Source organism: Dama dama, chromosome 10 (genome assembly GCF_033118175.1).
Source record: "Dama dama isolate Ldn47 chromosome 10, ASM3311817v1, whole genome shotgun sequence".
Taxonomy (NCBI): domain Eukaryota; kingdom Metazoa; phylum Chordata; class Mammalia; order Artiodactyla; family Cervidae; genus Dama; species Dama dama.
The window spans coordinates 14545517-14558095 of NC_083690.1; the positions used below are offsets into that span (position 1 = coordinate 14545517).

General features: G+C 37.1%; 1 protein-coding gene and 1 long non-coding RNA gene across 13 annotated transcripts in view; one reads left to right on the forward strand and one right to left on the reverse strand.

The window, feature by feature from the left end:
• Positions 1–12579, forward strand: part of MRTFB (myocardin related transcription factor B) — a 219214-nt gene that overhangs the window by 174848 nt on the left and 31787 nt on the right. For all 8 annotated transcript variants that reach the window (XM_061152870.1, XM_061152869.1, XM_061152867.1 and 5 more), the window contains 2 exons: positions 594–755; positions 1624–1802. In XM_061152870.1, coding sequence (XP_061008853.1) covers positions 594–755; positions 1624–1802 — 341 coding nt within the window. The remainder of the gene's footprint in view (positions 1–593; positions 756–1623; positions 1803–12579) is intronic.
• Positions 1–12579, reverse strand: part of LOC133063465 (uncharacterized) — a 75142-nt gene that overhangs the window by 694 nt on the left and 61869 nt on the right. The window contains exons 2-5 of one of the 5 annotated variants that reach the window (XR_009694418.1): positions 9408–9526; positions 8415–8543; positions 7755–7854; positions 6653–6802 (exon numbers count right to left, since the gene is read on the reverse strand). This is a non-coding gene — a long non-coding RNA (uncharacterized LOC133063465). Of the gene's footprint in view, positions 1–6652; positions 6803–7754; positions 7952–8414; positions 8544–9407; positions 9527–12579 lie in introns of all 5 variants that reach the window. The other 4 variants (XR_009694416.1, XR_009694415.1, XR_009694417.1 and 1 more) reach the window with 4 other exon arrangements.

Below are 12579 nucleotides of genomic sequence, written 5' to 3' on the forward strand. Positions count from 1 at the left end.
ATACAACTTTATGCATTCATGGGTACATGAGTCGATGCTTCTATATGACAGTTAATTACTGTGTAATTGAATGTCTCAAGGTTATTTATTCAGAAATAAATCCAAATTTTAATTATTATGAAGGACTCTGAGATGTACAGGAGTATGATTTGTAGCTCTTGCCACCAACTCCTGCAGAGAAGCTTATATTCTGAGATACAGTGTCACCCCTTTGAAGAAGTGACTTTCCAATGAAGCCAAATTAAAACTGCAAGCTTCTTGAGCATGGACCGCATCTCCCTCCCCTGTTCATCCTCTGTATCCCCAGTACCTAAAAATGATGTGAATTTGACCCTCCTATCATAAATAAGCAATAGCAGCACATCGGTTTTGGCTTGAGTTCATATTAATTTGAGTCCAAGGACATCCACATTGTGTGGACAATATAAAGCTTTCCAAGACTAGAAATGTAAATTGCAGATGGGAGCATTCTCAAGCAGTCATTATCTCACCATAAATAAGTTTACACCAGTTTAAATTAGTTAGCCTGAAATAACATTATGGAGTAGAGACAGTAATTCAAGTAATGATTAAACCTGTGTTTCCTCTTTTAGAAACATTTGCAGAGCCGTCCTTGCAGGCTACTCAGATGAAGTTGAAAAGAGCTCGACTAGCTGATGATCTGAATGAAAAGATTGCTCAAAGACCTGGTCCTATGGAGCTGGTAGAGAAAAACATCCTTCCTGTAGACTCCAGTGTTAAGGAAGCAATTATAGGCAAGACTCTTAAAATTTTACTATTTCCTGGGAGATAAAGAAACTTGGAAGTTTTAGATAAGAAAAATCTAATTTTAAAGCCAGCACCGATCACGATTATTGTTTTCTGGGTGATTTAGAAATTAACATTTGTACTTATCTCCATATTATTATTATTGTTATTATTAATAGTATGTATTATAAGATTAGTACCAGTTAACACAGAGATTCCTCTAACAGGAGGTTTAAGTTACCGTGACTTATGGGAGCATCATATTTTGCATTAGTATGAGTTTAAATCTTAGGCAGTCTATATTCAGTCTTTCTGTGATTCCATTCAATTCCAGAGAAGCGGGCCTCAAAAGGTAAGGTGTCAGTACAGCAGCGCCGCTCCATGAGGTGGGACTTATCAACAGATACACCAGTCAGAGCCCCATCTGGCTTCATAATGTTTTTCAACAGTTGGATCCAAGCAAGCTCCACACATTGTCTTTAGCTGATTTATCTCTTAGGTCAGTCTCCTGGGCGGATCTTCTTCCTTTCTTTCCTTTTTATTTGCGGATGAATGAACTTATTTTGTCCTTTAGCACTTCCACACTCTATAGATTTTTCTGAATGCATTTGCATCCCCAGGTGTCATTTAAAAAATTTCTTGTCTCCTGTATTTCCAGTCGTTAGTAGTAGGATCCAAAGGCTTGATCTGATTTCAGGTTTGGTTCCCCCCCTCCCAGGTATTTATCATAGGTAGTTGTATATTCTCCCATTGTTATGTCCAACTTTGTTTTTAAAAAGCTTTCTTCAGTCCTTATAATGATTAATATTTCTCCTTTTTCATTTTAACCTTAGTATTCCAAGGCCAAGATCAATTAAGAATCATTTCTTTCTTTAGGAGTTGGGAAAGAGGACTATCCCCAAACTCAGGGCGATTTCTCATTTGACGAAGACAGCAGTGATGCTTTGTCTCCGGACCAGCCAGCCAGTCAGGAGTCACAGGGGTCAGCCGCGTCCCCAAGTGAGCCAAAAGTTAGTGAATCGCCATCTCCTGTGACTACAAACACTCCAGCCCAGGTATTGCTTTTCTCGTTTTTAACCCCTAAACCAAGAAAGTGCCTTGTTTTTTATATATCTTGGTAATGCATTTTCACCAGAAAAAAAAAGTCTGAAAGTGCAGAAAAGCATAGACTTTTCACATGTAACTTAGCTATTCACATTTTCAGTAGATTCTTACATTTTCTTTCTGTTCTGTGTACACAGTTTTACTTTACAGTTTTGTAACTCAATTTTTTCATGTAACTTTTTTTGAGTTACAATTCACATATCATAAAATTCACCCTTTTTTTTTTTTTTAACCATCTTGACCACTTTAAGTGTACAGGCCTGTAGTCTGTATTCACACTGCTGTGCAGCAGATCTCCAGAACTTTTTTGTCTTACAAAACTGAAGCTAAATCCATTAAACATCAACTGCCCATCCCCCCAGGCCTGGTAAGTACTTCTATTTCAATCTCAATGAATTTGACTACTTTGAATATCTCATATGGCTTATATCATTTAACAGTGTCCTCAGGGTTCTTTTATGTTGTAGAATGTGACAAGATCTCTCTCAGTTGTTAGGCTGCATAATATTCCATTTTATGGATATACCACATTTTGTTTATCCATTCATCAGTGAACATGGGATTGCTTCCATCTGTTGGCTGTTGTGAATATGATGAGTACACGAGTGTGAAAATATCTGTTTGAGACCTTGCTTTTAGTTCTTTTGGGCATATATCCAGAAGTGGGATTGTTGGATCATATGGTATTCTATTTTTAATTTTTAAGGAACCACCATACTGCTCTCCATACTGGTTGTAACATTTCACACTCCCACCACCAGTGGAGAAGGAAATGGCAGCCCCCTCCAGTATTCTTGCCTGGAGAATCCCATGGACAGAGGAACTTGGCGGGCTACAGTCCATGGTGTCACAAAGAGTCGGACATGACTTAAAGACTAAACCACCACCACCAGTGCACAAGTGTTCCTGTTTCTCCACATCCTCAGCAACACTTGTTAATTTCTGTTCTTTTGATAGCAGTTATTCCAGTGAAACGAAGTAATCTCACTTTGTTTTTATTGAAGTATAGTTAATTTACAGTTTTGTGTTAGTTTCAAGTGGACAGCAAAATGATTTTTATACATATAAATATATGTGTGTGTATATATATATATTTTTTCAGATTCTTTTCCATTAAGTATTAGGAGATATTGACTATACTCAGTTTTCTTTTTTTAAATTGGAATATAGTTGGTTTACACTGCTGTGCCTCAGGCATACGTGCACTTAGATCCCCTCTCCACAGAGCACCGAGTTCCCTGTGCTGCGGTAGGTTCCCATTAGTTACCTGTTCTATGCACAGAAGCGTACATATGTCAGTCCCAGCCTCCCCAGTTCATCCCACGCCCACCCCTCCTTGGTATCTATACATTTGTCTCTGTTTGTACTTTGCAAATAAGATCATCTCTACCATTTTTTCTGGATTCCATGCATGTGTGTTAATATAAGATACTTGTTTTTCTGGCTTCACTCTTTATGACAGCCTCCAGATTCATCCATGTCTCTGCAAATGACACAGTTTTGTTCCTTTTTATGGCTGACTAATAAATAGTCCATTGTATATATGTACCACATCTTTATCCATTTCTCTGTTGATGGACATTTAGGTGACTTCCATGTCCTGGCTATTGTAAATACTGCTGCAATGAACACTGGGGTGCATATATCTTTTTGAATTATGGTTTTCTCTGGAGTGGTACTGCTGGGTCATATGGTAGTTGTATTTTTAGTTTTTTAAGGAACCTCTGTACTGTTCTCCATATGGGCTGCCTCAGTGTACATTCCCACTAACAGTGTAGGAGGGTTCTCTTTCTCCACATCCTCTTCAGCATTTATCATTTGTAAATTTTTTTGATAGTGGCCGTTCTGACTTGTGTGAGGTGAATGCCTCACTGTAGTTTTGATTTGCTTTTCTCTGATCATTAGTGATGTTGAATCTCTTTTAATGTATTTGTTGGCCATCTGTATGTCATCTTTGGAGAAATGTCTATTTAGGTCTTCTGCCCATTGATTGTAATGTCTCACTGTGGTTTTGATTTGCATTTCTCTAATCATTAGTGATGTTGAGCATCGTTTCATATGCGTTTGGTCATTTGTATATCATCTTTGGAGAAATACCTTTTCAAATCCTTTGCTCTCTTTAAAATCAGATTGCTTTTCTGTTGTTGAGTTGTTGGAGTTCTTTATATGGTCTCGATATTAACCCCTTAGCAGATATATGATTTGCAAATACTGTCTCCGTCTTTTTAAGTTTGATCTAGTCCTCTTTGTATATTTTTGGTTATGTGACCTGTGTTTTTGGTGTCAGACTAAGAAATCATTGCCAAATTCAGTGTCATAAATTAGATTGTTTTGGATTGATTGGATCCTGTTGTCTTCTAAGATTTTCATAGTTTGGGGGTCTTAAATTTAGGTCTTTAATCGATTTTCATTTTTGTATATAAGATAAAGATCCAAATTCATTCTTTTGCATCTGTATATCCATTTTCCCCAGCACCATTTGTTGAAAAGATTGTTCCATCCCCACTGAATAGTTTTGGCTCTGTTGTCAAAGATCATTTGGTCATATATAAGAGAATGTATTTACACGCTTTCTATTCTTTTGCATTGGCCTGTATCTCTGTCTTTATATCAGTATCACACTATTTTGATTACTAGAGCTTCGTAGTAAATTTTGAAATCAGGAAGTGTGAGATCTCCAACTTTTATTCTTTTTTTTCAAGATGGTTTTGGCTACTTGGGGTCCTTTGAGATTCCATGTTAACGTTAGGAAGAATCTTTCTATTTCTGTTAAAAAAAAAAGGCACTGGGAAAATTCAACCTTTTAAAGTGTATAATTCAATGCTTACTAGTATATTCACAGATTTGTGCAACTCTCACACTATCTGATTCCAGAACACTTTCATCCTTCCCAAAAGAAGCCCATACATATCCGCAGTCACTCCACTTGGCCCTAAGCAACCATCAGTATACTTTCTGTCTGGATTTACCTACTCCAGACATTTCCTTTTTTTTAATAAATTCTGGAACCATACAATACATCATCTTTTGTGATTGGCTTCTTTCACTTAGGTGTAATGTTTTTAAAGTTCATCCATGTTGTAGCATATACCAGTACATCATCCCTTGTTATGGCTGAGTAATGCTCCATTGTGTTGATACACCACATTTGTTTATTCATCAGTTAGTGAACATTTGCTATTATGAATAATGGTGCTGTGAACACTTGTAGACAAGTTCTTTATGTGGACATATGTTTTCATTGCTCTTGGGTATATACCTTGGAGTGGAATTGCTGTGTCATATGGTAACCTTATGTGCACCTTGCTTGTATATCTTAGTATTTAACTGAACTGATACACTGTATCTCTATTAACCAATTCCTTATTGTTGGTTAGTGGTGTTTTAGTCATTAATTCTTGGAACCTCATGGACTATAGCCCACCAGGCTCCTCTGTCCATGGGATTTTCCAAGCAAGAATACTGGAGTGAGTTGCCATTCCCTTCTCCAGGGGATCATCCCAACCCAGGGGTCAAACCCCAGTCTCCTGCACTGCAGGCACAGTCTTTACCATCTGACCTACCAGGGAAGTCCCTAGACTTGTTTCCTATTTTTCACTACACCCTGGTTTTTTAATACATGCATAGTGGGCACTTGTCTGATTCTCTCTTTGAATAATTACTAGATACTACATGAATTTGAAACCTTATGTTAGGCAAAAGATAGGCACTTCAACTGCCTTCCAAGAAAGAGTTCCACGGTCACTTGTCTTTACCACAAATAGGTAATATCATTTCTTCAAACCCTGTACACTGGAGATTGGATTGTTTTATTTGGCCACTTGATTTTGGTTATACTGAATTTATTCAACAAATATTTAGCAAGCACCTACTATGCATCAGATTATATATGAGTATTCAATCTAGTGCATGCAAAAGAATCTAATATATTTTAATAATTACACTGGAAATTCATATTTCTTATTTCTTCAATAAGTGTTTGTGTTTCTTTTGGTTTTATAAGAACTTTCATGCTACACATAATTTGTTTTTCCTCTTTATCATGTTTTTCCCGTACTGAAATTTTAATAGTATTTAGTTATTTTAAAAGTTAAGACTTGAACTACTTAATGTGATGGATCAAGTTCAGTAGAAAATGGTCTTACTAAAACCAAGCATCATAGAATTTTTGAATTGTACAGGAATTTAGCAATAATCTGCCCTCACCCTTTCACCAGGGGAGGCCTTGGTTCAGAGCAGTACAGAAGTTTGGGGATTAAAAATGTTTGCATATTTTCTTACAGCATTTCTTCTCATTCATGAATAGCTATTTGTTAGGGACTGTGTGTTTCAACATTATCTTCTGTACTGCATTTATCACCATTATCTGAAATTAGAGGTGCGTATCTTTAATGCCGAGCACAGGGCCTGTTACAGAAAGAGTGCTTAGTAGAATTCAGCACCACGAGTGCTGACTGCCAGCTTGTAGAATCAGTGTTTCTGTCCTCCCATTTGAGAGTAGAGCGCCTCCCACTTGGAGCTGTCAGAGGTAGTTGGAGGAGCTACACTTCATACTCTCCTGTCAGAGTTCACAGGGCAAGTGTGGCTGGCCCTCAGCCTCACTGGAACCTGACCTGGAAGAAAGATGAGGGTCAGCGACCAGCCCACGGTCCAGGATCTAAGCAGGCAGGAAAGGAGAGAAGGGAGACCAGCCCCTACTGTTCTTACGTATTGGCTGCACCCTGGTTTTGAGCTTTAAAAATAGGGCTAAAAAGAATGTCAAATATGCAAGTTAATACCATTAGAAAACAGTTCTACTTACCCATTTGGGTTGTTTGTTCTCTCTTTCTGTCTGAGTAGGTCAGGACATCAGACCGCTATTAGCATGGTCTTAGCTTTTACTAATAGAGAATTTCTGTCACCTCAGTTATCTGCCTGGTAACAGCCTCGTGACGGTTCCACCTGTAAGAAACTGTAAGTTTATAAGTGAGAAACTTCAATCAGAGGCAGTCCCACCACTGGGCTGACATTCCAGAATTCCTTGAAGGAAAACCGGAAGGGAGAACAATTGTGTTTCTTGAAGAATAAATACAGCCTATTTCTTGTCAGTCAGTGCAGCACACATGAAGCCTTAGGTCATTCATGAACTTAAACATTAATTTTCATAGCACTCTTTAGTGTTGCTCCAACGCCACTTCTGTCTGCTGTTTACTTGTCACTAGTGCCTTTGGAAGAAGACCCACTTTAGAGAATGGTACGTTCCTACTTACACATTCAGGTAAAAGAGCCTAGAATCAGGGCTGGCTTACAGCACCTTTCCCATTACATAATTCCTGTACTATATACCTTGAAACCTTCTTCAATTGTGTGTCCTTTATAAAATTCCCTTTCAGTATTTTACTATTTATAAGTAAGGAATCTGACAAAGATTCTTAATATTATACACTTTATTCTTATTTATGTAATTAAATAAGCATCTCCATGTTTACTGTACTGATGTCAGAGAAAGATAATCCTTAAGTAGGATTGTAAGTATGTTGTAGATATTTGTTTTTGTCTTTTTAATTAACTACAGAGGCCAATTTTAATGCCTGTAAAGTCTGTGGTTTTTGTGTCTAGAAGTGATAATTAGGTTTTGCTTTGGGAAATTCTATACTTTATTTTCACTGTTATCTCATGTTTGTTTTTAAAATTTGTCTAGATATCTCACTTGATATATAAGTAAAATGTATTAATCTTCCTAAATATAATTACTTTCACATTTGTAGTTTAAGGGAAAGTATCAATACCTGAGGGACTTCCCAGGTGGCACTAATGGTAAAGAACTCGCCTGCCACATCAGCAGCATAAGAGATGTGGGTTTGATCCCTGGGTCGGGAAGATCCCCTGTAGGAGGAAATGGCAACCCATTCCAGTATTCTTACCTAGAGAATCCCATGGACAGAGGAGCCTGTCAGACTACAGTCCTTAGGGTCGCACAGTCAGCCACGACTGAAGCAATTTTGTATGCATGCACATCAGTACCTGAAAACATTGCTTCTCGTTAGACATCAAGTTTCCAGAGAGCAGGGATAGGCCCTCATTTTGTTTTGGATGTTCTTTGAGATTCTGAGTTTTTAATCTTTAAAATGGAAATTCAGAAAAAGGAAATTCATTATAGGAGTTTGATGGTGAATTTAGTTACTATAGACCAGTGGTCCTCAAATTGCCTGTAGTGAAGGGATAATATGTTTTTTTATATAGTTTAATTTCCAATGTATTGTGGACTAATCCTTTTGTAATATAAAGTAAAAGTAGAGTGACATCAGCGTTCCTAAGACTTCTGTCCTTGTCACTGGCAGGTAACTGAGGTCCACAGACCACACTTTTGAGAGGCTCTGACATAGATTTCACTTTGCTTCTTGTTTATCTGAACTAGGTTTTTGCATATGGTGATTGATCATCATTTTATGCTACACATTTAATCCTGTGGCTTAAACACATTTTTCTAATTTTCCTGTTCAATTCTTTTCTTACTTGGCCTCATATAAAATCCAAGACTTATTCAGGGAATTTCTTTAAAGTTCTTTAAAAGTTATACTTACTGATAATTCGTTGAGAGCAAATTAGGCTCAAGATTTCTATATGCCTTGCTTTATTGCAAAATGTCTCATGACATATAGTCTCCTTAATTCTTTTTCAGAACACACGGATAGATACCAGAAGTTTAAGTCCTACAGGAAAAGTATTCAAATAAAAGAAACATTTCCTCCAAAAACAATTTTTAACACACAATATCTAGACAAAAAACATTTTTCAGACACTTTTACAATCCCAGTGCTAAAAAGCTAATGACCTCACAGTGTGAACAATATAATATACCACTACATCCTTCCTTCAAAATGTAAATTCTTTGAAATATGTATTTCTGTGTGGTCTGTAAAGAGACCAAAACTGCTTTTCCTTGGACTTTTTAAAATTCTGATCAAAGTACATCTGGAAAGGAATTTGCCAAAATGTTAATAAAACACACATCACATACTAGAGCTCTATTTTATGCTGAGACAACTCTTGAACAATGGAAAGCTGTAGAAAATTAACAACAGCAAGCCACACGTGTGTACCAGGAGCTGTGACACTGGTCCTTTTAATTGGAGGACTCTTTTTCTCTCAGTGATTTCTTAAGCATTTAAATAATCATTTATTATAAACACCCAGATGTTTAACTGTAAGTATGATCTAACAGGATCTGTGTTCATTTTCAAATTCAAAGTAGTACTAAAAGGAACCTTGTTCATCTCTTACTCTCTATTTTCAAGAAGACAAACTTATGGGAATTTGGTAAAATATTTTTTCCCATTGTTTCAAGTAATGTTCAGGTAGATGACCTTTTGCCAAATAATAGAGAAATTTTAGGTTTAAGCTAACAAAGAGAATGAGCAAGGTCTAATATGTAAGCCAGGTACACATATAATAAATAATCAAAATTAGACTAGCTTTCATTGCAAATACTTATCAATAAAGGCCTGAATAGAACATCAAAGACATTGACTTTAATTTCTATTATTACTCCTTCAGTTGTGCTTTTTATAACTTACATATCATGAGGAAAGAGTCTGCCACGAGTTATAGAGTTTTGAGCTGAGTTCCAACATTAACTGCGAAGTTGTTTTCCATCCCAGTTCTTGACTCAGTTCTGTGACCAACAGGAAAGTGCCTAAAATAGTGCATTATGCAGAATAGGCCTTTCTCATTTATTAATAAATAAATCTTTATTGAATATAATTGAGATGATGATAAAAATAATGGCCAACGCTTGCTGAGCGCTTACTTAAGTGTTGTTCAGGCACTAAACAACTTACTTTGCATGTATTATCTGGGGCAGATGTCGTGAAAAAGCATCTATCTGGCCTGCATAGGATTTGAACAAATGACTTTGTTCTAATTAGGCGAACAGTATGATACTCTTCTTAAGACTGTTTTCCAGCACATCATCCTGTGTTATCCTCTTATGATTGATAGTGACAACTATTATTTCTCTTGCCTAAGAAGTACATACATAAACCTAAGAAATACATACATAACATTTTTTTGTCTACTATATAGTCTCACATAGTTCAGATACCAAAAATGAATAACAGTAATTTTATTCTTTATTTTACTTTCACATTCTGACCCGTAAGAGGCACTTTAACCAACTTGTGAATCACCAACATGGTCACACCAAGGTTGTAATAGACATTCCACATGATTCTGTAGAATATAATAAATAATATGTGACAACTTTATAAAGAGGACTGTATTTTTTAAAAGTGGACATTGGCTCTAGGTTTTCCAAAGTTGATCCTAAAGTATATGAAATTGTTATGAAGTTACCACCAAAAGTAACAAATTCATTAATGATTAGAATAGTTGATTCTCTGACTAATCACTCTTCTGTTGTGTGGTTCTACTTTATAATCATTCATAGTATTGGTTATAATTGAGCTATAAAAAATCAGAAATACTAAATGCATAGATTCACATTGAGATTGTTACACATATATTTGCTACTTACTACTGTCTCACTACAAAAGATAATGCCCATCAACAAAGGAAGGTCCAGGCCCTCATTCTCTCACAGAAGCAGTAAGTAAACCACAGGCTAAAATAATTTTATAGAGCTCTGGAAACCAGTCAGAGATCTACATCAACCAAACACCCAATTAAGAAAAAGCCACATTCAAAAACATAGAACATTGCCATGGTGTTTTCACTCATCCTTTCCCACTCTTAGCACAAAGGAAGTAGCCCAATACCCAGTTCCCTCCCTCAGGATGGAAGGAGTAGAGCAGAACTTGTTTGCAGTATTCTGGTCTGTTGTGGGCTAGGTAAGGGACTAGTTTCTGATTTGTTTGACTCAGACTGGGGAAAGTGCATAGTTTGGATCTCAGGCTAGCAGAAGCTATAGAAGGTAGTGGCAGGAGCCATTATCATGTGAAAACTATAGAGTAACCAGCAGACCCACAGACACCTGAGGGCAACAGATTACAGATCAAAGAATACAATGAAAGTGTTAGTTGCTCAGTCTTGCCAGACTCTTTGTGACCCCATGGACAGTAGCCCACTAGGCTCCTCTGTCCTTGTAATTTCCCAGGCAGAAATAACTAGAGTGAGTTGCCATTTCCTTCTCCAGGGGATCTTCCCAACCGAGGGAATAAAACAGAACTCTTAATGCCCAGAGAAGTCAGGATGAGACTCTGGGAAATGAAGACATGCGAGGCCCATAAAATTAGTGAAGGTTTTCAACAACAGTCTGCAAAGACTGGGAGAGGTGGATGTTTTCTCGCATGCCCAATTTTAAACCCAAGATGCAACCAAAAGGAAAAAACAGGCATACAAAGCAACAGGGAAATATAGCCCATTCAAAGCAACAAAATAATCTCTAGAAACTATCCCTGAAGAAACATGTCAGACTTCCTCAACAAAGACTTTAAATAACTGTCTTAAACATGCTCAAAAAGCTAAAGGAAAACACAAGCAGTGAACTGAAAGAAATCAGGGAAACAATATATGAACAAAATGAGAATATCAACAAAAGTTGTTTTTAAAAAATCATGGAGCTGAAAAACACACTAACTGAACTGAAAAGTCCATCAAAGGGGTTCAACAGCAGACTCAGACAGCAAACTTGAAGACAGGTCATTTGAAATTATGGAGTCTAAGGATAAAGAGAATGAAAAAAGTAAACAGAGCCTAAGAGACATGTGAGATACCAGCAAGCTGATCAGTTGGGGCGTTATGGGAGTCCCAGAAGAGAAGAGAGAAAAGGGGCAGAGAAATTAATTTAAGAAATGATGGCCCAAAACTTGTCAAATTTGAGGCAAGAAATGGACATACGAACCCAGGAAGCTCAATGAACTCCAAAGAGAATAAACCCAAAGAGATTCATACTGAGACACATTATATAATCAAACTATCAAAAGTCAAAGGCAGAATCTTGAAAGCAGCAAGAAAAGTCACTTATCACATATAAGTGGAAATTCCCCAATAAGTGGATTTCTCAGAAGAACACTGCAGGCCAGAAGACATATTTCGATGATATATTTAAGTGCTGAAAGAAAATTTGTCAACCAAGAACTCTTTATCAGCCAAACTGTCCTTTATAACTGAGTGAGAAATTAAAACAATAAAGCCAGACAAATATCAAAGGAGTTCATTATCATTAGACTTGCCCTATAAGAAATGCCGCTGCTGCTGCTAAGTCGCGTCAGTCGTGTCCAACTCTGTGCGACCCCATTGACAGCAGCCCACCAGGCTCCCCCGTTCCTGGGATTCTCCAGGCAAGAACACTGGAGTGGTTTGCCATTTCCTTCTCCAGTGCATGAAAGTGAAAAGTGAAAGTGAAGTGGCTCAGTTGTGTCTGACTCTTTGCCACCCCAGGGACTGCAGCCTACCAGGCTTCTCCATCCATGGGATTTTCCAGGCAAGAGTACTGGAGTGGGGTGCCATTGCCTTCTCCGATAAGAAATGCTAGAGAGTCCTTAAATTGAAATAAACAGACGCTAGATAGTTAACTCAAAGCCATTCAGAAACATGAAGTTCTCTGGTAAAAAAGTAAATACATGGACAAATATAAGGAATGGTATTATAATTTCTGTATATAACTCCACTTTTTATTTTCTATTGGATTTAAGCAATCTAAGCAACAGATGCACAAAAAATTATAAATCTGTTAATGGCTACATAATATATAATGATGTAATTTGTGACAATAATAATATAAAGTGG